Below are 23,277 nucleotides of genomic sequence, written 5' to 3' on the forward strand. Positions count from 1 at the left end.
GAGGCAAAATGCTGAGGGGTCAGTGGAGGGGGAGCCATTCCCAAGGGAACAGCGTGGACAGTTCTCCCAGGGCCGTGAGAAGGACTCGCTGCTGGGATATCAGTGCCTGCTCTGTTTTCCCAGAGCGACTCAGGAGAGGTTTTCAATGTGCAGCCCCTGAGCTCATCATGGGCTCCAGTCCAGGGCTAAAGAAGAAAATGCTAATGGATGAAGTGCATCTCAGAAGGATGCTTGTTCTTTCCAGAGTGGGAATGTGCCCAGAACACCGGAGATACAGGAAACTGCATCTTCCTGCAGCATGTAAAACCAGCCTGTAAGCCGTGTACAGCACAGGGAACAGCCCAGGCCCAGAGCATCTGTGGCAATGGGACAAGGGGGGATGGTTTTACACTGACAGAGGGGAGATTTAGATGAGCTGTTGGGAAGAAATTCCTCCCTGTGAGGGTGGGGAGGCCCTGGCACAGGTTCCTGTAGCTGCCACATTTCTGGAAGCGTCCAAGGCCAGGCTGGACAGGGCTTGGAGCAGCCTGGGTTAGTGGAAGGTGTCCCTGCCCTTGGCAGGGGGTGGGACTGGATGATCTTTAAGCTCCTTTCCAGCCCAAGCCACGCTGTGATCGTGTGATTCTGTAACTCTGCATGTGGATCTGTGCGTGGATCTGTGCATGGATCTAATCTAATCTAACCCTGCCCTCTGGCACGAGGAAGCCATTTATTTCCCCATCCTGTCACTCCAGATCTTTGTCCCACTTCAGCTCTCCTGGAGCACCTTTAGACCTTGGAAGGGGCTATAAGGTCTCCCTGGAGCCTTTTGTCCACCAGGTGAACATTCCCAGCCCTTGCAGAGGAGAAGGACTCCAGCTCTTGGAGCATCTCTGTGGCCTCCTCTGGACTCATCCAGCAGCTCCACATCCTTCTGATGTCGGGCTCGATGCAGGACTGCAGGTAGGGCAGAGGGGCAGAATCCTATTTCCTTGCTTTACTGCCCGCCCTGCTGGGGATGAGCCCAGAAGAGGGAAAAGAGCCTGGAAAGGCTGCGGGGCCATGGCTGGAGAAGGAGGAGGAGGAGGAGGAGGCGGGGGAGGAGAAAGTGTTGCGTTGGAAGCTCCTATCGGATATTTGTGCCCTTGGGAGGAAGCGGAGGCAGGGCAAGGTCCTGCGGGCAGGGCAGGGCGCTGCGGGGAGCTGCGCAGCCCGGGGAAAGAGATCCACGCCATTTCCAGAGGGATTGCGGGCAGGCAGAGAACAGTGAGGAGAGGGGGGAAAAGGGAGGGGGCCGGGAAATGCTGCGGGGGAGAGCGGGGGGGCAGCCGGGATACTGGGAGAGGACCGGCACACAGGGATGGGGCGGTGACACGAGGATGCATCGTGACACGGTGGGACACATCACGACACTTTCCCGATTTTCCCTCCGGGCCCGGAGGGAAGCACCTTCCTCGTACGTGCTCCGGGAGAGGCTGTCCCGCGGGCGGGGCCCCGCGTGGGGCGGTCCCTGCCGGGGGCGGTCACTGCGTGGGTCAGCGCTGGGTGGCGGTGACCGCGCCCGGACGGCGGAGCTCCGCCCGGGGGGTGTCCGGCTGTGCCCCAGCCCCGGCCCCCTCCTCTGCACCTGCCCGGGACACCCCCTTTGCGCATCCCTCCCTTCCCCCTTTGCCATCCCTCCGTGCCCCCACCGCCCCCTTTTGCGCATCCCTCTGAGACCCCCGGGATCCCCTCCCCAGCTTTGCAGACCCCTCTGTGCCCCAGCGGGTTCTTCCCGGCTTTTGCCACCCTTCTGTCCATACCCAGGGTCCCTCTCCCTTCTCTGTGACCGTCAGGGTGCCCCCTTTGCACACCCCTCTGAGACCCCGCCAAGGGGCGTCCCCGGAACACGTTCCTGGAGTCCCCCGTTTGCACTTCCCTCCGTGTATCCCCAGGATTCTTCCTTTGCAATTCCCTCTGTCCATCCCCGGGATTTCCCCCATTTCCACCCCACTCTGTCCATCCTCGGGGTCCCCCCTTTGCACTGCCCTCCGTGCATCCCCGGGATTCTCCCTTTGCACCCCCTCTGCCCATTGGGATTCCCCCCTTTTCCCCCCTCTGCCCATCCCCGGGATTCCCCCCTTTTCCCCCCCTGCCCATCCCCGGTGTCCCCGCTTTTCCCCCCATTGGTGCCGCCTCTCCCGCCCCACTCGTGGGCGGCCCTTCGCGGGGCCCGTCCCCATCCCGTCCCCATCCCGTCCCGTCCCGGGGCGGTGCCAGCGCGGGGCGGAGGCGGAACGCGGCTCCGGAGCGCAGCCCGTGTATCCGTGTCCCCCTCGCCCGTGTCCCCGCAGCCCCGCCGCGATGTCGCGGCCGCTGTCGGACCAGGAGCGGCGGAAGCAGATCAGCATCCGCGGCATCGTGGGCGCGGAGAGCGTGGCCGAGCTGAAGCGGGGCTTCAACCGGCACCTGCACTTCACCCTGGTCAAGGACCGCAATGTGGCCACCCCACGCGATTACTACTTCGCGCTGGCCCACACCGTGCGGGATCACCTGGTGGGGCGCTGGATCCGCACCCAGCAGTACTACTACGAGAAGGATCCCAAGGTGGGAGCGGTGGGATTGAAGGGGGGAGCCCCTCCGTGCGGGGCGGGGTGCTGGGAACCCCCCCGGGCTGGGTCCCGCTTTGTGGCTGGGGTGGGAACCATGGGAACCCCGTGGATGTGAGCGCTGCCTCCGCGCTGGGATAGAGGGATTGGCGGGGCTCGGTTTTTCATGGATTTAGGGCTGTTCCGGTAACTTTTCCGAGAGGAGGGACTGGACTTTACCAAGCGAGGCCACTGTCCTTTGCTCTGCAAAACAAACAGCGCGGCTTGGCCGGCAGCGGGGTGCAGGGCATGGGAACGCCGCTTGTTGTCCCGCGGCGCCGGCGTGGGTGCTGTCTACCAAAACCAACTCCAAAGCCTTCCCGGGGGAATTACTGGAAAGGCTTAAAGGCACCCCAAGCCAACCGCAAACAGATCTTGTTTAACACAAGTGATGCCAAGCGTGAGAGATCCGGTTTGTGCAGGAGTGGCTGCGCTGCCGCCCGTCCCGCTGGCTCGCTCCGGGCTCTGCCGCGGGGGGATTAAATCCTAATCCCCCTCCTGACACCTGGATGTCCCTGTCGGCATCAATTTGCTCCCTGCCAGCACCTCGCTGGGAGCGTGCCAGCCGCGATAGCTCAGCACTCCCCCGTGTTGTGTAAAAGGAGCCTCTCGCAGGGTTTGGAGCCGGGACTCCCCCGTCCAGCCTGCCTGGAGCCGCTGCTCCCAGCTCTGCTGGAGTCACACCAGTAAATCCCAGTGGATCCCGCCCAGCACATCCAGCCCGTGGCAGGAGGGATGGAACGAGACGATCTTTGTGGTCCCTTCCCAGCCCAAACCATTTCAGGACTCCAGGATTCTCTCCCACCTCCATTCCCGGCCCGACCCCGCGCAGGTCCTGGGGAAAGCTGTCGAGTCAGCGACTTCCCCCAGCCTAAATCCTTCCTTAAAACCTGCCGGTGCTGACGCCGGGGCTCGGCTTACACAAGGCCGGCCCGGGCGCGGTGTCAGCGGGAGAGTGTCCCCTGCTGCAAGGGGACAGCAGAGGAAGCCCCGTGTCCCCATGTCCCCATGTCCCCGCGGGAGCGACAGCTCGCTCGGTTTTCCGGAGGCTTTGCAGCCCGGAGTGACTTTAGGGAACGGCTCCTCTTTAAAGTTTGGTGCTGTCACCGGCATGGATGGGGTGACCATCCTGGAGCTGTCCCCACCCTGGGACAGGGCAACGGGGCTCATCCAAATAAAACAATCTTCCTGGTTTGGGGAAGAGCAGGAGAGCCACAGGAGCCACAGCTCTGAAATTCCTGCTGCAAACCCCCTGCTCTGGTGAGAGCTGGGTTTTTTTCCTGTTTGTTTTGAGATATCACCCAACAGCAGCTTCTGGAGCCCAGGGGAGCCTCCTCCAGCCCTGGGAAAGGTGACCTCGGGGTGGTTTTCTCTTCCAGAGGATTTATTACCTCTCCCTGGAATTCTACATGGGGAGGACGCTGCAGAACACCATGATTAACCTGGGGCTGCAGAATGCCTGTGATGAGGCTGTCTACCAGGTGAGCATCCCACCAGGGGTGAGGACATGGACTGGGAGGGATCCATGTTTACCAGCTCCTGGGAATGTTGATGTTTTGGTACATTGGCTGCAAAGTGCTCCCTGAGCCACAGGAGATGATTTAGGGATTAAAGGATGCTCTGGAGCTGCCCAGCCTGGCTGCTGTGTTCTGGGGAATGCAGCAAGATTTTATGTCCTGGAAGGAAACTGGTGGTTCTGTGGGTGAGGCTGTTCATATCCATGATTAGTGGCAGGGAGGAATAAAACCTTGAATTAAGCCCAGCTGGGTGCTGGCAGCAGGTGGCACTGGGGTTATCAAAGGGCTGCTTTTGTCCCCACCCTGTCACCTCTTGTGTTCAATGTCATCAGATGTGGCCAGGGTGGTTGCACAAGAGCAGGAACAGCTTTTGTGCAAACATGTCAAAGGAGAGGAACTTATTTCTAGGGGAGGTTATATTTTTTTATCCCCACTTGCTGTGACCAGGGGACATCAGGGCAGGGCAATGGACCAAAGGTCTCCACCTGAGCTCCCTGAGGAGTTTTGCATAAGCAAAACCACTTCCTCCTACAGCATCCTGGGCTGAAAAATTTAAATGTCCCTGGAAAAAGGGTATAGATGCTTCTCACTCTAAAGGGTGATGCCTGCAGTTGGGAGGAAAGGCAGCTGGGTGCCTGTTCCAGAGGATGGAGGTGCTGAGGGAGCAGGAACACACCACTTGGGTCCTGTCCCCAAGGGATTGGGGTGCTGGGGGAGCAGGAAGATGGCACCCAGGTGCCTTCCCCCAGGGAACAGGGGTGCTGGGAGTGCAGAAATATTCCAGCTGGGTGGCTGCCTCAGGGCATAGGGGGTGCTGGGGGAACAGGAACCTGGTGCCTGCCCCACAGAGAGAGGGAGCAGGCCTGGGAATAAGCTCTCAGAGCCTTTGGAAGTGTCTGGAACCCCAAGGGCAGCACCCTGATTATAGTTTGGTGCCCCTCACCCCCAGATCTTGCCCGTGGTGAGGTCAAGGGTGTGAATGTCCTTTGTAAAGCCTGGTAGAGTGACTTTAAAAATGGGAGATGGCCCCTGCCATGGCACAGAGACACAGCTGAGGGGCAGAGCAGCTGCTCTGGGTTTCAAATCAGGGTGTCCCACCTGCAGAGATGGGTCTTGTGGAATTGGGTGCCTTTCCAGCCCTCCTGGAAGGGAGTGTGTGCCAGCACTGCCTCCCCTCTGTGGGGCTGGGCACCCTGAGAGTCTCCAGCCCCTCTCCTTTTTCTCATCTGTAGCTCGGGCTGGACATGGAAGAGCTGGAGGAAATCGAGGAGGATGCTGGGCTGGGCAATGGGGGTCTGGGCAGGCTGGCAGGTGAGTGAGTCCCCAGGAGGGGGGCACATCCCTGAGGGCTTTACATCCACTATGGGAAGTACCTAATCCTGGGGGGGTTATCGTGGTGCTGGGTGGCTGCTGGCCTTGGCTGCTGGCCCTGTGGGGCTTGTGGCTGTCCCAGGGAGAAGGGGGGCCCAGCTCACTGCTCTCCCCTCTCCTGAGCAGCCTGCTTCCTGGACTCCATGGCCACGCTGGGGCTGGCAGCCTACGGCTACGGCATCCGCTACGAGTACGGCATCTTCAACCAGAAGATCCGGGATGGGTGGCAGGTATGGTTCCAGATGTGTGACCTCACTGTCCCCTGGCACAGCTGGAACAGACATTTCCCTCAGCTTGGAGGCTGCTGCTGTGATATTTCAATTTTAGCAGATGTTTTCATGAGCAAATTTAATTTCTTCCATCAGTGCAAGCTCACAGCATCCATCTTTTGTTCCCTGCTCAGGGCCACCCCAAAAGCTGCTCCAGGGCTGCCTGGAGCAGGTGAGGATGGGGCAGTTGTGTCCCTGCTCCTCATGGAGCAGGGGGGGAGAGGCTGGTTTGAAAATGCAACATTAGCAGTGCACTAATAAAACCTTGGGTTTGTCCCCATCCCCATGGAAGGCACACCCCAGAGTTCAGGGTGGCACTTCCAGGTACCTGCAGGGCCAAAATCCAGGTTTAGGGCAGACAGAGCATCCTCCCCTTTGCCATGAGCAGCCAGAGCCTTTCCCAGCCATCCTGCAGGGCTGGCTGTCCCTGTCACTGCTCTGGTCCCCCTGGCAGGTGGAAGAAGCTGATGACTGGCTCAGGCACGGCAATCCCTGGGAGAAGGCCCGTCCTGAGTACATGCTGCCCGTGCACTTCTACGGCCGGGTGGAGCACTCTGCCTCAGGTGCCAAGTGGATTGACACCCAGGTAAGGGCTGGGGACAGCAATGTCCCTTGCATGGCTTGTGCTGTCCTTTGGGGGCTCTCCCTGGCTGGCTGCACCCCAGGGATGAGTCCTGCAGAATTTCTGGGATGGAAAAGGCAGTGGTGGGGCAATGTTGGGGCAAACTGGGGAGGAGATGGGCATGGGGGTGAGGACAATTTAAATTTAAATTTAAAGATTTGGCTGCTCCACATCTGCAGCCAAGCTCTCCATCCCTGGAAGTGTCCAGGTTGGATGGAGCTTGGAGGAATCTGATCTAGTGGGAACTGTCCCAGCTCATGGCAGAGTTGGAAAAAGGTGGACTTTAAGGTCCCTCCCAATCCAAACCATTCTGGGTTTCTATGAAATACCACAAGCAGCTTCAGCAGGTCTGTGTGCTATGTGCAGCTCTAAATTAAACCTAAATGAAGCTGCTCCTGGTGTTTACAAGCCCCTCTCCACGCCCTGAGCACTTGTGGCAAACACCAGCCAGCAGGCAGAGCCACAGGGGTACCAGGGACATCCCCACCCACACAACCACGCTGAGCTCAGCCCTGAGCAGGAGGCTCTGTGGGATGGGAGGGCTGCAGGGGCAGCATGGGGGGGATCCCAGCCCAATTCCAGCTGTCCTGGGGCTGTCACAGGTGGTGCTGGCGCTGCCCTACGACACCCCCGTGCCCGGCTACATGAACAACACCGTCAACACCATGCGCCTGTGGTCAGCCCGCGCTCCCAACGACTTCAACCTGCGCGACTGTAAGTGGCGGCTGGGCGGGGGGGCAGGGCTGGGAGGGTCCCACGCCCACCTCCTCACTCTGCTCCTCCCCAGTCAACGTCGGGGATTACATCCAGGCCGTGCTGGACAGGAACCTGGCAGAGAACATCTCCCGGGTGCTCTACCCCAACGACAACGTGAGTCCTGGTGTTCTAGGGATGGATGAAGTGCCCACATGGAGGGAGAAGGGGAGCAGCCCCTCACTCCAGGTGCTGCTGAGATGGTTTTTGTTGTGGTTTAAGTTGCCTGCAGTGCTTGGATGGGGGTTGCTGTCTGTTCCCTGGGTGGGATTTTGAGGAGTCGGGGGATTTTGGGCAGAATTTGGGGGTTCAGGGGAGGTTTTGGGGGGCCAAGGGGGAGTTTGGGGAGTTCTGGGGGAGGAATTTGGGGGGTCAAGTGAGGGGAGGATGAGCAGCCCCTGCTGCAGAAACATTCCTTGAGTCTCAGAATATAACATCAAGGCAAATTGCTGAACGCTGCTGGTGTTACCCTGGTGGCCTCTTTGCAACCCTGGGATCAGAGGTTGTGCCTCAAATTGCTCTTTGCACCCCATCCCTCTTGTTCTGGGAGTTCTTGCCAAGCTGGTGCAGAGGTGTGGTGGGACACACAACCCTTCACTAGCCACAAACCAAGCTGTGGAGCAGGAAAAAAAAAAAAAAAAAGGGAAGCTCTCCCTGCCCTGCTCTGCAGCCTGTTTAGGGTGTTTTTCCCATTTAATCCTCCTCCAGCCTTCCCAGCTGTTGAGGAGAGCTGGGGGCACTGCAGTTCCAGTGGTGAGGTTGTCTCCTGCAGCTTTTCCTTTGCAGACCAGCAGGTTGATGTTCTGTGCTGCATGGATGGTGGTTAAATCCTTGTCTTGGAAATAGCTCCTAAGGCTTCCCTTCCACTGTCCTGGTACTTTTCCTTGCAGCCAAAAAGTTCAAACCACAGAGAACAGGTTTTGACAGTGCTCAGCTGGGATTTAAGCTGTTTGTACCAGCACATCCTAAACCCTTGTGCTGGAATTTGGGAAGCAAGAAGAGCTTGGGATTGCACCTGATGCTGGGGGAAGCACAGAGGGGTCACACCCTGAGAAAACCTTCCCAGGAAGGGAAGTGCAGTGAATCCTGTGGGAATCCTGCAGTTCCTGCTCCTCTGCCCACAGTTCTTTGAAGGCAAGGAGCTGAGGCTGAAGCAGGAGTACTTTGTGGTGGCTGCCACCCTGCAGGACATCATCCGCCGCTTCAAAGCGTCCAAATTCGGGAGCACGGACAGCGTCCGGACCGTGTTTGATTCCTTCCCCGACCAGGTAGGAGCCAGGGCTGCTCTGACCTCTGCCCTGCAGCTTGTTTCCACACCTCCCAGGTGATGCAGATGTTTGTGGGGCTCCCAGTGTCCCCCCTGTGTCCCCACGTGCCACCCCGCTCTCCCAGGTTGCCATCCAGCTGAACGACACGCACCCTGCCATGGCCATCCCTGAGCTGATGAGGATTTTTGTGGACATTGAGAAGCTGCCATGGGATGAGGTAGGGACACCCCAGCTGGTCTCCTCCACTTGTACCCCCCTGCCCATGGTGGAGGAGCCAATTTGGTGGCTGCTGGGAATGACATGGAGCAGTCAGGCTGGGTTTAACTGGTGTGGACTGGGAGTGGGAGGACCAAAGGTGGGTTCTGGCATTTGAGGCGTGACTGAGCACAGCTCTGCCCTGCCAGGCCTGGGACATCACCAAAAGGACCTTTGCCTACACCAACCACACGGTGCTTCCCGAGGCCCTGGAGCGCTGGCCCGTGGACCTGGTGGAGAAGCTGCTCCCCAGGCACCTGCAGATCATCTATGAGATCAACCAGAGACACCTGGATGTGAGTGCCTCCGGGGAGGGGACAGGGATGAACTGTCAGGACAAGGGGATGCACAAACTGATGATGTGGGGTGTGTGGATGGGGGATTCCAGCTGCCATTTTGGGAGTTGATGTGGAGGGAAGCCCTTTCCTACCAGCTCATTGCCATCCTGCAGTTAGTGACTGTTGAGGCTTCACCTGTTGCTTCAGGGACTTGAGAGCTGGCATTTCTTTGCTTCCTAAATGCTGAATTCATGCTGGGAAAGATGTTGGGAGTGCAGAGGAGATGGTGGTTTGACCTCCCGGTCTGGCAGCACGAGGCTTTTGCCAAAATGTCCTCAGTGGCCAAGTGTGTGTCCCCAAACCCTTCTGTGTGGCAGCCTGGGGGGTCCTTCTATCCAGAGACATCTGTGCTGGGCCAGATGCACTGGGGACATTGGCATGGCCCCTGGGGGCCATCCCTCACGCCACCCTGTCTGGCTCCACCGGCAGCACATCGCGTCCCTGTTCCCCAACGACGTGGAGCGGCTGCGCAGGATGTCCCTGATCGAGGAGGGGGACACCAAGAGGATCAACATGGCGCACCTCTGCATCGTGGGCTCGCACGCCGTCAACGGCGTGGCCAAGATCCACTCCGAGATCGTCAAGACTCAAGTGTGAGTGAGGGCAGGGAGGGGCTGCTTCCTGGCAGGGCAGGGGTGCTGGTGCCAGCTGGGCACGGCTGGAGCTGTGCCGCCCTCGCAGGTTCGAGGATTTTGCGGAGCTGGAGCCGGAGAAGTTCCAGAACAAGACCAACGGGATCACGCCGCGGCGCTGGCTGCTGCTCTGCAACCCGGGGCTGGCCGAGCTCATCGCTGAGGTACCGGCCTGGGGGGAGCAGCCACGGCCTCTGACCCTCCCTGCTGAGCCAGGGGCAAGGAGAACCTCAACCGTGCACATCCTCTGGGTGGTTGAGGGTCCAGGGAGGGGATTCTGCCCCTCTGCTCCGCACAGGAGACCTCACCTGCAGAGCTGCCTTCAGCCCTGGGAGTCTCCAACATCAGAAGGATGTGAAGAGAGTCCAGAGGAGACCATGGAGATGTGCCAAGGGCTTGGGTCCTTCTGCTCTGGAGCCAGGCTGGGACTGTTCAGCCGGGAGAAGGATCCAGGGAGAGCTCAGAGCCCCTTCCAGGGCCTAAAGGGGCACCAGGAGAGCTGGAGGGGGACTGGGGACAAGGGATGGAGTGAGAGGAGAAGGGGGAATGGATATAAACTGACAGAGGACAGAGTTAGATGGGATATTGGGAATAAATTCTTCCCTGTGAGGGTGGAGAGGCCCTGGCACAGAGTGCCCAGAGAAGCTGTGGCTGCCCCTGGATCCCTGGAAATGTTCCAGGCCAGATTGGACAGGGCTTGGAACAACCTGGGATAGTGGAAGCTGTCCCTGGATGATGTTCAAGATCTCTTCCATCCCAAACCATCCCACCATCAGCAAGTGCTCTTGCTCCTGTTGCAGAAAATCGGGGAAGACTACGTGCGGGACCTGAGCCAGCTGACCAAGCTGCACAAGTTTGTGGACGACGACCTCTTCATCCGGGAGGTGGCCAAAGTGAAGCAGGTGAGGGGTGTGGGCAGGGGGAACAGAGAGCTGGGGCTGCTGTTGCCTGGGGGCTGAATGTGGTCCCTGCCCTGGCCCAGGAGAACAAGGTGAAGTTTGCACTGTACCTGGAGAAGGAGTACAAGGTGAAGATCAACCCTTCCTCCATGTTCGACGTGCACGTCAAGAGGATCCACGAGTACAAGCGGCAGCTGATGAACTGCCTGCACATCATCACCATGTACAACCGTAAGCCACCATGCCCCCAGGGGACAGAGTGTCCCAGGGCTGCAGCAGCACCCCTGTGGCCCCTGCCCCACAGTAACACTGCTGTTCCCTCCAGGAATCAGGAGGGATCCTACAAAGCTGTTTGTGCCGAGGACGGTGATCATTGGAGGCAAGGTAAGCTGGGTCAGGAGTTTTAGAGATTTTGGAGGAAGTCATTGGATGTGGGGCAGGTGTCTCATGGGGCCCCATCTCTACAACTCCCTGACAGGAGGGAGAGCTGGCAGGGGTCAGTCTCCTCCCAGGGAACAGGACATGACAGAGGAAACAGCCTCAAGCTGTGCCAGGAGAGGTTTAGATGGGGTTTTAAGAAAATTTTCCTCATCAAAAGGGTGCTCAGGGCAGTGGTGGAGCCCTCATCCCTGGAGAAACTTAGAAGCCATGTGGATGTGGCACTTGGGGACATGGGTCAGTGGTGACCTTGGCAGTGTGGGGGGAACAGTTGGATTTGATGATTTTAGAGAGCATTTCTGACTTAAACAATTCCATGGTTTTGTGTCCATGAAGTTGTCCAAGAAGCACTGGAGTAGCACTGCTTTGGGTGGGGTTTTGACAACCTTCTGTGGTCATGGAAGCCCCCAAAAATGTTGTGGTGTAACATGTTTAGGATTAGGTGATGGGACCAGGGATGAACAGGTTGTTCCCTGGACAGGTGGGAGCAGGGTGTGCCTCACCAGCCCTCCTGGCTCACCTGTGGCTTTTCTCCCAGGCTGCCCCAGGATACCACATGGCTAAAATGATCATCAAGCTCATTAACGCCGTGGCTCAGGTGGTGAACAACGACCCCATGGTGGGCAGCAAGCTGAAGGTCATCTTCCTGGAGAACTACAGGGTGTCCCTGGCAGAGAAAGGTACCTTGGGTGGGGCATGCTGTGGGGAGGGGGTGTCCCTCAATGCTGTGGTCCTTCAGCAGGAAATAAACCCAAAGCTGGTCACACCACCGTGTGTTTTGTTGGCAGTGATCCCTGCCACCGACCTGTCGGAGCAGATCTCCACAGCGGGCACCGAGGCCTCGGGCACGGGCAACATGAAATTCATGCTGAACGGGGCTCTGACCATCGGCACCATGGATGGAGCCAACGTGGAGATGGCCGAGGAGGCTGGAGAGGAAAACCTGTTCATCTTTGGCATGAGGGTGGAGGATGTCACGGAGCTGGACAAGAAAGGGTGAGGGCTGGGGTGGCACAGGGTGCCAGCTCAGGTGCCTGGGGCAGCGCTGTTTTACAGCCTCCTTCCCTCCAGGTACAATGCCCAGCTCTACTACGACCGGCTCCCCGAGCTGAAACAGGCTGTGGACCAGATTAAAAGTGGCTTCTTCTCCCCAAAAGACCCCAACCTCTTCAACGACGTGGTCAACATGCTCTTCCACCATGACAGGTGAGGCGCCACGGCACCGTCCCTCCCCTGGGCTGGGTCTGTCCCGTGGCCACAGCAGGGCTGGGACCATGGATGTGGCTCCTCAATGGCACGGATTAATGTCACATTAATGCCTTTGGGCACACAGCCCTTCCAAGCGATTTGAGGCATCTCAAGGCTTTTCCTGGCCAGAGCACTGGTCAGCCATGGGCATTGGCATTGCAGGAATGTGTTCCCCTTTACCAGCAAGGTTTAGGGAGGGGATATTTGACTGAAGGCTTTGTGCTGGAGGACACCTGCCAGAGACAGGATTAGATCGATGTCTGGAGCTGTTTTTGGGGTTCTTAGGACGCCTCTGTGTGTGTGGGGTTGCGGTGCGGCCTGGCTTTCTGCTGAGGCACTGCCCAAACCCCTCAGCCTGGCAGAGCTGTCAATCATGCGTGGGTTGTGCTAACCGAGCCTCTGATTGGCCGAGCTCCCAATCAATCACACGAGAACAGCGCTGATTGGTGGGGAGAGCAGAAGTCCCGCCTAGGGGGCGGGGCCATGAGGAACTGCGGATATAAAAGGGGCTGAGGGCATTATGGCCGCTGTCCTGCCCTGGTGCCTTCCTCGGAGTTCCTGCCTCACCCACCCAGGAGTTGGTAGCTGTGTGTTTTTTCTCTACCTTTTCCATATTTCTCACTCTTCTTCTCTTAATCCCTTCATATAGCTTTATGGGTAATGTAGTATCTTAAGGTTTTAGCTGTTTCCCAGTTAAATGGGCTAAGCAAATGCTAAATAAATTCTAAGTAAATGCTTAATACTAAATTCATGCTAAGGAATGCTATGATAAGTGGTTTTACATTGAATTCAGTGTCGTATTTACTCCTTTTGCCAAAATTTCCTTAATTTGCTCTGTTTTTGCCAGTAAGCTTTTGTGTGAGTATCTGGTGGGGATTTCTCCTTTGCACCGAAACAGAGTAAAGAACTGTTATAAGTAACAGGAACCTTTAGTTTAACCTCTGGATTTAAGGTGTAACAGGCAGCTTGCATTCCTGTTTCTCCTAATCTTGACTCCTCCTTCCTTTTCTGCCACAGGTTTAAAGTCTTTGCAGACTACGAGGATTATGTCAAGTGCCAGGAGAAGGTCAGCGAGCTGTACCTGGTGAGTGCCAGCCCGGGGACAGGGCAGAGACACAAAATCCTATTTTGGAGGGAGGGATGTGCTCAGATCCAGCCTTGAGCCCAACCCCAACGCCACCCCCTGTCCTTGCAGAACTCCAAAGCCTGGACCAAGATGGTGATCAGGAACATCGCGGCGGCCGGCAAGTTCTCCAGCGACCGCACCATCAAGGAGTACGCGCGGGACATCTGGCACGTGGAGCCCTCGGACCTGAAGATCCCCCCTCCCAACGAGCCCCGGGACGCGGGGCAGGACAAGACCCCCAACGGCACCGCGGCGTAGGGACGCCGGGCCGCGTGTGTGCTGTACAATTCTCTGCTGTCTGAGTCTCTGTGTTGCTGCTGCTGCTGCTGCTGGCTTTCCCTAGGGGTGGGCACACGGGGAGGGGTTTTTATAACGTAAGTGTCCGTGTGGAAAGCGAAACCACGTCGCCCTGCTGCTTGCGTTAGGTGCTAAAAATAAAAGTGCCATTGGAGTCCCCCGAGCGGGATGTTTGCTGGAGGCTGAAATTAGGGCTGGGCTTGCTTCTGCCAGTGCTCACGCAGGAGGAGGGCTGGCCAGGGGTGGGGTGGGCAGCACAGCTGGATGCAGCTGGGCACAGCTGTCTGGGGCCTCAGAGGTGCTGCTGAAGCAGGATAGAGGCCATGTATCCCCACCAGTGTCCTGTGGGATCTCCCAGTCATGGCCCAGACCACATCAGTGTCTCCATCCCTGCAGCATCCTGGAGGCAGAGGGTGACTAAAAAGTTTCTCAGTAGATTTTATTACTTACAGCAGTAAGTTCAGTGCCATGGGGGGAGTCCTGGAGTGGATGTGAGGGAGTGTGGGATCAGTGCAGGCAGCAACTGGCATCACTTCTTTTTAAGAAGTCTCTGCAACAAGATGTAATAAATCATACACTGTGTCACTGACCCTCCTGTGCTGTGTCAGAGCCTGATTTGTGATTCCTGGCTGAGCTGGGTTTGGAGCATCTCTGCACCCAGGGCAAAGAGGAGCTGGTGTCCCCAGAGCCACCTCCCCAAGCCACCCAGGCTGAGGACAGGCTCAGGGCAGTGGGGAGCACTGAAGTTTAGAAAGTGATGCCAGCAAACACCGTGGGAAGGGGAAGGAGCAGGGAGCAGGCAGCTCTGAGCTCACAGCAGGAGAAGAGAAGGCACTGGTGGAAGGGGAGGCCAAGGCTCATCCTGTGCCCCCCCATTTCTGTGGAGCAGCACTTACTTCACCAGGGCAGGCAGCTCTGGGTTGAAGGAGATGTAGTCGTGGCCCAAGCCCAGCTTTTCAGGAAAGGTAATGAACTTCACCTTGGATTTGTCCCTGTAGGCTTTGTGTGCTGTCTCATAGAGCTGCCACAGAGTGAGAGCAAGGTTACTGCATGAACAGGGGACCCCAAACCCCTCCTGCTGCATGGCCATCCCCTCTCTGGCCACCTCAGCCTTGCAAAGCCAGGCTCAGAGCCCGGCTGGCAGGTGCCCACCTTGCGTCCCAGCTTTGGAGGCAGGACTCCATCATCTTCCGCATGCAGGATGAGGAGGGGGCAGCCCAGCACCTTCACACTGTGAGCAGCAAGAACAGCCCTGAGGAGTCTCCCTGGAGCCAACAGACCCTCAGGAGCCTCCCCAGTCCCTGTTAAAATTCCCACTGCACCCTGACCCCCCTCATGCCCACCTGAGTGATGCCTGTGCTGCTTGCCCTGCCATGGCAGCACCCTCATCACCTTAACCCCCACTTACAGGGTCAGCAGGTTTCAAAAGCACCCATAAATCAAAGGGAATTTGGGCAGGCTCTGTGTGCTACAAGGAACAGGAGCACCAGAAAAAGGATGGTGGCTTGTGGACTTTGGCCAGTCATCAAACTGATGCCTGGCATTATGCAAATAAAAAGTCACTGTTGAAGTATGAGTAAGCTGGGTAAACACAGAGTGCAGGAATTTCAGTGGGGTCAGTGACACCTCTCCTGGGCCAGGTGGTCCTGGCATCATTCCCATCATTCATTCCCTGGCATCATTCCTGGGCTCTGCTGTGACCCTTCCCAGCAGGAACTCACTTCTCATCGCTGCGGAAGAACATTCCTGCCCGAGCCATGGAGTCCAGGATGAGGGACTCAAAACCTGGGAACTGCCGGTAGATCTGCAGGGAGAGAGTTTGGAATGTAAGCCACGGTTTGGATTCAGCTGTTGAGAGGGGGGAGAGCCAGGAAGCTGGAGCTGACACTGCTGGGGGACCCCAGGGGCAGAGCCCCCAGACTCACCTTGGTGATGGGGATGTTGGCAGCTGCATCTCGGATGCTGGTGTAGGGAGACTCCAGGACCACAGCATCAACCTGGACCCCTGAGAGCAGAGTGAGGTGGGAGTGGACATGGCTTTGAGGGGCTGTCCCTGCTGCCATGCTGCTGCCACACTCCCCTCCCAGGCAGCAGTGGGGCCAAGATGTCCCCATCCCAGTAGGGAGGATAGGGAGGGCTCCTCATCACCCAAAATCAGGGCAGAGCAGAGCCTCAGGGTGACACTGCATGGGGACAACCCATCCATTCTGGCCCTTACCTCGCTCCTCCTGCAGTTTCCTCGCTGCATTGGTGGCAACCCTGTGACAGGAGAGGTGACAGTGAGGGGAACAGCAAAGGGGGGATGCACAGCTCCCTCAGATTCCCCTCATTGGCTGTGTTTGGCTTTGCAGGGGTCTCTACCAAGGAGCAGCTCCAAGCCCTTGGTCCATTCCCAGGTGGCACCAGTCTGGCAGCAGTGTCACAGGGCACAGGGTGTGTCCCCACCCCACCCCATGCACCTACCCTGTCCCCAAAGAATGTCCCCAGAAGATGATCCTGCTGTTCCCACTCCGTGCTTTCACCCAGTCATAGAGTGCCAGGACATCTGTGGTGAAGCCACTCTCTGAGGGGTGTCCAGTGGAGTCCCCATAGCCTGTGGGGGACACAGCTCAGTGTCACAACCCTGGTGGGGACAGTCCCCAAGAGGGGGATCACCCAGCAAGAGGCAGGGGGACAACTTTACCTCTGTAGTCGAGAGCCAGGATGTGGAAGTCAGCAGCCCCCATCGTCTGTCAGAGCAGCACTGAGTTATGTCCTGGTGGGGGATTCACCCCAGGACCCCCAGCATGGCCTGTTCACTCTGCACAGGCTCTCTGGGGTCCCCAGAGCCAGCAGGAGCCTTTCCCCCAGCAGGTCCCAGTGTCCCCACAGGCCACCACTTACCTTCAAGAACTGGACACGGTGACTCGCAGCCCTGAGGGGAAAACAGGGTTAGAGTTTGGGGAGACCCCAAGGGACCCTCCCCTCCAGCACCAGTGCAGGTGAGGAACCAGGGTGACTTATCCCAGCAGGGAAGAGCTGGGTGCTGTGGGGTGGGTGCATTTCGACTTTTCTTTTTATTTTATGGGGCTTTTCCTTGACTGCTGAGGTCAGACCCCACAGCAGCAGCCTAGCCCTGCAGCACTGCTGCCTGCTGCATCGAGTTTGCTGCTTCTCACCCCAGAGCAGCCATCCTGGCCTGGTCCTGGCCCTGCAGCAGCAGCTCAGGATCTCACCTGGTGCCCCCATTGCCGTGCAGGTAGATGATCACGGGGTGAGAATCAGCAAGAGCCTCCTCGAACCAGCGCTGGTCCTTGCCCTGCGCCTCGGCCCCTCTGCTGCCCGGCACCGTGTGCCTGGGGGGACACTGGGGTCACCCTGGGGGCCCCAGCAGGACTCTGCTGTCCCACAGGGCACACTGAGCACATCCTGCTCACCAGATCCCAACTGTGACGCCCGGCTCGGTGGTGAGGTACAGGCTGATGGTGTTGTTCACCAGCAGCTCCGGCCGCCGAAAGTCCACGAAGAAAGGGAAGGCCACTGATGGAGAAATCACAGCCATCATCCAGAATCCTCCTACCCAGCTGTTTCTTCTACAATTCTTTCTAAATCAGCGTGTTATGTGATTTAAATTATCGAGGGCCATGCTGAGGCAGGTGAGCTCAGCCCTCTGCCGCCTCCTCCCACCCAAATTTCCAGCCCTGCTGATGCTGAGCCTGCCTGGGCGTGTTGTGGCTGCAGGCAGGAAACAGGGCTGGCAGCACCACGTTATTAGAGCTTGCAAAACACGGGGAAAGATCCCTCTGTGCCTCCTCTGCAAGCCCACGGCACAGCAGGAATTGGATAAGCACTGGTCCCACCCATGTTTTGGGGGGTCTGCAGCAGGCAGCTGAATCCCTGTGGGGGTTCTCCTGGCTGGGATACTCACGGAAGTTCAGGTAGACAAATTTGGTGAGCAGGCTGGGGAAGAGGCGGACGAGGAAGGGCACGGAGGCGTAGGTGAGGAGCGGGGCCAGGAGCAGGGCACGCAGCCCGGGGAGCCAGGAGCGCCGGGCCCTGCAGGGGAGGCACTGCTGAGCACATCCCTCCATCCCGAGGGGTCTGGGGTGCAGCACAGCAGCCTCCCCATCCCCAACCCCAGCCAGGACGGGTGGACGCAGCTTTTTCCTACAAGCTGATCCCAATCCCTGTGGGAGTGGGAACTGGATCCCAACACCGATGTTGTGCTTGGCTTTTGGGGACAGAGTCAAGGTGGGGAGCAGCCCCACGGCGACACAGGGTGACAAAAGCCCTGATTCGGTCTCCCACGCTCTCCCACGGACGCCGGGAGGCAGGAAGGGCAGGGAATGTGCCAAGGCTGGGAGCTGCAAGTCCAACCAGCAATAAGGAGCAACCGATACTCTGTGACAACACCCCGAGTCCTGGCTGGAAAAGCACAGCCGCAGATGTGGCCCCGAGCCCGGCAGTAAAGCTTCTGCAATACTCCAGGGAAAAGGAGAAAAGTGGGAAAAGGGCTTGGGGGTGATGTCCCCCAGTGTCACCACCACCACACCTGCAATAACAAGGAGGAAGGTGGGGAAAGGTGCTTGGGGTGATGTCCCCAGTGCCCTGCTCCGAAGGGCTGGGGGCCAGATCCAGCTGCTGTCTGCAGCACTGAGACACAGCCCCAGCCCCCAGGTGGGAAAGGAAAGCCAAGGGCTGCAGCTTTCCCAGAATCAACCTCCCTAGTGGGCTAATGGTGATGGGGAAACCAGTCTGGGCATGGGGGATTTAGGGCAGAGGTTTGTGATGGGAGCCAGGCACAGCACATGAGCAGGATCAGCATCCCCCTGCACATCCCGGTCCATTCCCTGCCCTGGGAATGCTGCAAGGCCCCAAGGAAGGACTGCACAAGGGTGTGATGGCACAGACACCCCTCCTGGGATGGGGTAGGATGGCAGGAGCTGTGCTGGAGGCACGGGCAGCTCCTCAAATCCCAGTTATCCCCCAGGACACGGGGCTGAGCACACGGGCAGCGATGGAGCGGCCAGGAATGGCCTGGAGAGGCTGCAGGAACTGTCGGTGCTGCAGGAACTGTCGGGTGCTGCAGGAACTGTCGGTGCTGCAGGAACTGTCGGGTGCTGCAGGAACTGTCGGGTGCTACAGGAATTGTCGGGTGCTGCAGGAACTGTCGGTGCTGAAGGAACTGTCGGTGCTACAGGAACTGTCGGTGCTGCAGGAACTGTCGGTGCTGAAGGAACTGTCGGTGCTACAGGAACTGTCGGTGCTACAGGAACTGTCGGTGCTGAAGGAACTGTCGGTGCTACAGGAACTGTCGGGTGCTGCAGGAACTGTCGGGTGCTACAGGAACTGTCGGTGCTGAAGGAACTGTCGGGTGCTGCAGGAACTGTCGGTGCTACAGGAACTGTCGGTGCTACAGGAACTGTCGGGTGCTGCAGGAACTGTCGGGTGCTGCTCTCGGTCTGCTCGAGTGCGGCTCAGGCCGGCCCTTGCACAACACCTGGTGCAGGTGAGCACCGGCCGGGGGGACAGGGCACCTCCGACAGCTGGCACGGTGACAAACGCGACAGCGCGGCACCGCGGTGGGGTGCGACACGGCCACACGGCAGGATCGTGTGACAGGGTGACATGGGGACATGGCCACTGCCCGGGGTCACGGTGGTGGCAGGGTGACACGGGGACAGCACGGAGTCACCGTTCTTCCGAGATGACCCGGGGGCATGGCCACAGTGACAGGGTGGCAGCGGGGACAGACACGGGGTCACGGCCCCAGCAGGGTGACCAGGCCACGGCGTGGGGACACGGGAGCACGGGGTGACAGCCCCGACACGGCGACAGAGCCACGGCACGGGGACAGAGCCCCGGCACGGGGGACAGAGCCACGGCACGGGGACAGCGCGTGGGAGCGACAGGGGACACGGCTGGGGACGGGGACACGCGGCTCGGGGCAGCACGGCGCTGTCCCCACGGCGCTGTCCCCACGGCGCTGTCCCCACGGTGGCGAGTACTCACCGTCCCTGCCGAGCCGCGCCGGACCTGCCCTGCCCGGGGCCAATGTCGCCGCCTCTGTCGCCGCTGTCGCCGCCGTCGCCTTCCCCGCCGCGACGCCGCATCGCTGCGCGCCCGACAACGCCGACAGGCCACGCCCACGTCACGGGGACACGCCCGTGTCGCCAGGCCACGCCCACGGCGCGGGGACACGCCCAGACACGCCCCGTGTGCCCCTTGCCATCAGGCCACGCCCATCGGTCACGCCCATCGGTCACGCCCATGACACGCCCACCCGCGCCTCGGGGACGGGGACAGGGACAGGGACGGGGACAGGGACAGGGCCACCCGCAGCCCCTGTCCCCCAGGGCTGGCCGTGTTTTTAGGGACACCATCAGGGTGACAGTCCCCTGTCCCCCAGGGGATCTGCAGCCCTCTGTTCCCCACCGACGGGTGAGTTTAAGGGGAACCCCAAAAAATCTGCAGCCTCCAGGGACCCCAGAAGATGTGCAGCCCCCTGTGACCCAAGGCTGGCTGGGTTTAGAGGGGACCCCAAAAAACCTGAATCCCCCTGTGACACAAGGCTGTCTGGGTTTAGAGGGGACCCCAAAAATCTTCAGCCCCGTGTGACCAAAGGCTGGCTGAGTTTAGAGGGGACCCCAATAGATCTGCTGTGCTGTGTCCCCTAAAAGAAGCCAGGGGGAGCATGGGGCCAGCAATGAGGTGACACACCAGGGCAAGGAGCACAGAGGGAAAGCTTCCAGGTTAAAAAATAAAATTTTAAAGTAGTTTGACATTAAACCTGGTGTCCCTAGGATTGAGCAGGACGGGTGGAAAGCTCCTCTCTCAGCTGAGCCTCCCACCTGCAGCTCTGTCAGGATGAGTCAGATGCACCTTTCCAGGATGAAACTTCTCACTGGGAAAGGAATATCCCTGTTTCAGCAGAATTGCCTGTGAAAGGCTGCCAGGTGTGGGAGGATGTGCTGCTGGAAGTGCCATCCCTTGCATCACCTCACCTGTCAGTGGGGCCCACAGCAGGGACCCCATAAACCAACTGTGGGAGGGCTGGGGACAAATCTTTTCCCAGAGGAGCAGCCACCCAGGCTGGCGTCTGGAGCTGCTTTTATCCACCTGCCCTCCAAAGTAAAACCTGTGCTGCTTTTCCTGAGTTGGAATCATGGAATCCCAGAATGGTTTGGGTTAAAGGGGTCTTGAAGCCCATCCCATTCGGATCTCTGCCATGGGCAGGGACACCTTTCACCATTACTGCTCCAAACCCCAATGTCCAGCCTGGCCTTGGGCACTTCCAGGGATCCAGGGGCAGCCACAGCTTCTCTGGGTGATGTTTGCCAGGGCCTCCCCACCCTCCCAGGGAACAATTCTTTCCCAATATCTTATCTAACCCTGCCTCACCAGCAAAATGCACATGCAAAGACAAACAGGTCCAGTCAGACCGGGGCTGTGAGGTGGTGTCTGCATCCCCATCAGCAGCTGTTGCAATCAGGTGGCACAAGCCAGCCCAGAGCTGCCCACAGGGGCAGGAGAACGGGGGAAATGTCCAACACACCCGGCTGCTTTCACAGGAAAGAGCTTTCCCTCCACCTCCAGCATTTCCCCACTCCCAGTGAGCGCTGGGGCTGAATTCTCACGGAGGTGATGGGAGAGGAGATCCCCAGCAAGCCCAGTTTGATGCCCAGAGGGTGGGCAAGGTGCCAGAGGGCTCTGCAGCCCCTGAGGGCTGGAAGGGGCTGGCACGGAGTTGGAAAAACCACCCAAACACTTCTTGCCGTAAGAAGCCAGCACAGCAAACGCGGAAACCACGAGGATTTCCTGCGCTGAAGGGAAAATCCCGGGTGGGAATCAGGCGCTGGGAGCGGGATTGTGCGGCTGGACATGGGATGGCAGCAGCGAGCCGCGGCCGGGGAGCGGCGATAGCGCCGCGGTTAGCCGGGCTCGCCTTTGTTTAGTGCAAAAAATAGCAAAGTTTGGGCTTATGTCATTCCAAACTTCTCCCGGCACCAGCTGGGAGATGGGGAGGTTCCCTCCGGATTTTTTTATTTTTTTCCACAGCGTCTTTTCCTTTTTTCCTTCATGTTTTGCTGATTATTTAATGGCCTTTCCTTTTTTTTTTTTTTTTTTTTTTTTTTTCTGTTTTATGTTCCTTCTCCCGGTGTCCTGGCCGGGGTGAGGGGTTCCTGTGGCCAGCATGGCACAGCTGGAAAGAGCCCAGGAATGCAGGAGCAGAGCTCCCCCCCAGCTCCCCGTGCGGCAGCCGGACTTTTCCTCGCCCCAGAACAAAGCACCCCATTGTTCAGGCGAAAATGGGAAGGAAAGCGTGACGGAGCAGCCAGAGCCAAGCCGGGAGGGTGTTTCTGCACCCACTGCCTGCGCAGCCGCTGACCCTGATTTTGGGTGGCTCTGTGCCAGCCCCGTGGATCCATCTGATGTCCAGAAATCCCCGTGTTTCCCACGTGTCCCGATTTTTGTGACAGCGTGAGCCGGGGTTTCCTTCCTCGCTGTAAATGCCATCCTGGAGAGCAGCTGCTCGCTGGAAAAGGGGGTTCCAAAAATAGTCTGGAGTGTCTGGCAGGGCTCCGTGGCTCCCTAGAAACACGCTTTTCTCCTATGGGAAAATAAAATCAGGATGCCTCTGCTAACAGCTGGTCCTAAAAATGAGCCGGGAATTTGCAGTGGGATGATGATTCCCAGCGCTGCCGAGGCGGGGGGGCCGCACATCCCAGTGGGGTGGGGACATGGGGACACTGAGCGTGCTGCCTGTCCCCATCGCCCAGCCCTGCACGCGTGTGCTTTGTTGGGGGACAGGGGGGGATTTTTCGGGACTGTCGCTTGGATTAGCGAGGAGGAGGAGGAGGAGGAGGGTGAGGGGGATAAAGGTCCTGGCACTCGCCGGGCTCGCAACAAAACAAAGCACCAGATGGTTCCAACCTCAGCATAATACGCGGAGAAAAAGTGTTTGAACCGGGGATGGAAAAGCAAATGTGGAAAGAGAGGGAGAAAGGAAAGAAAGAAAAACCCTCGGCAAGTGTCAGAGCAGAAGAAAGCGGCGGAGAAAAATGGCAAATGTTAAAAACCGAGACAAAAAGCACTTGGCCAGCACAAAGCCACGGCTGCTGACATCTGTCCGGCAAAGCCTCTCGCCAAGGGCCCCTTCCCTTTGGAGTCACCTTGCCTCGCTTCTGTCACCGCAGGGACACGGCCACATCCCTGGCCAGGGCTTTGCTGGCTGCTGGGGACACGGTGACATGTGCCACAGCCACAGCGCTGGCCCTGGGCCAGGTGGCAGCGACGCGGAGCAGAGCTACCCCTAAATATTTTATTACAATATTTTCTTACAGCACTTTTGAAGCTCTTTACACTGTTACCGCACACGTCCCAGATGTTCTTGTGCGGTGGCAAACCCGCCCGGCTCCGCTGTGTGATCTCGTGGGGTTTTAAGCCTGGTTTACGATCTGAGCGAGGTTTATGCAACCCCCTGTGCGAGGCTTTTGTGCTCCCCACGAAATTTCTTGAACCCGCAGAGCAGAGCCACCTTGAAAAAGGGAAGAAGGCTAAAAAGTCATCTCGCCCCTGGCATTTGCACCAAAAAAAGCCACAAAATGATGTCATGCAATTGCTGGAGAGCGGGTTGCAGCGTGGGTGGAACCCCTTAT

General features: G+C 58.5%; 2 protein-coding genes across 3 annotated transcripts; one reads left to right on the forward strand and one right to left on the reverse strand.

The window, feature by feature from the left end:
- Positions 1 to 868: 868 nt before the first annotated feature.
- PYGL (glycogen phosphorylase L) lies at positions 869 to 14,228 on the forward strand. 2 transcript variants are annotated; one of them, XM_056494230.1, is made up of 21 exons: positions 869 to 942; positions 2,313 to 2,565; positions 3,986 to 4,087; positions 5,356 to 5,434; positions 5,621 to 5,724; positions 6,218 to 6,349; positions 6,988 to 7,099; positions 7,173 to 7,255; positions 8,263 to 8,406; positions 8,531 to 8,623; positions 8,811 to 8,957; positions 9,429 to 9,592; positions 9,681 to 9,795; positions 10,432 to 10,533; positions 10,614 to 10,761; positions 10,856 to 10,914; positions 11,507 to 11,648; positions 11,757 to 11,964; positions 12,040 to 12,174; positions 13,234 to 13,300; positions 13,412 to 14,228. In XM_056494230.1, exons 1-21 carry the CDS (start codon positions 917 to 919, stop codon positions 13,598 to 13,600), a joined length of 2,604 nt encoding a protein of 867 aa, XP_056350205.1. In that variant the 5' UTR covers positions 869 to 916; the 3' UTR covers positions 13,601 to 14,228. The 2 variants fall into 2 exon arrangements, with proteins under 2 accessions (XP_056350205.1, XP_056350206.1); XM_056494231.1 differs by lacking the exon at positions 869 to 942 and adding an exon at positions 1,117 to 1,245.
- ABHD12B (abhydrolase domain containing 12B) lies at positions 14,062 to 19,905 on the reverse strand. The gene is made up of 13 exons (XM_056494234.1): positions 19,631 to 19,905; positions 17,547 to 17,674; positions 17,056 to 17,158; positions 16,855 to 16,974; positions 16,523 to 16,553; positions 16,323 to 16,368; positions 16,103 to 16,232; positions 15,858 to 15,898; positions 15,565 to 15,644; positions 15,361 to 15,443; positions 14,792 to 14,870; positions 14,536 to 14,660; positions 14,062 to 14,189 (listed from the first exon to the last, which is right to left on the reverse strand). The coding sequence occupies exons 1-13, from the start codon at positions 19,888 to 19,890 to the stop codon at positions 14,147 to 14,149; spliced, it is 1,269 nt and encodes a 422-aa protein (XP_056350209.1). The 5' UTR covers positions 19,891 to 19,905; the 3' UTR covers positions 14,062 to 14,146.
- Between the last annotated feature and the right edge of the window lie 3,372 nt (positions 19,906 to 23,277).

Source organism: Oenanthe melanoleuca, chromosome 5 (genome assembly GCF_029582105.1).
Source record: "Oenanthe melanoleuca isolate GR-GAL-2019-014 chromosome 5, OMel1.0, whole genome shotgun sequence".
In the NCBI taxonomy this organism is placed as follows: domain Eukaryota; kingdom Metazoa; phylum Chordata; class Aves; order Passeriformes; family Muscicapidae; genus Oenanthe; species Oenanthe melanoleuca.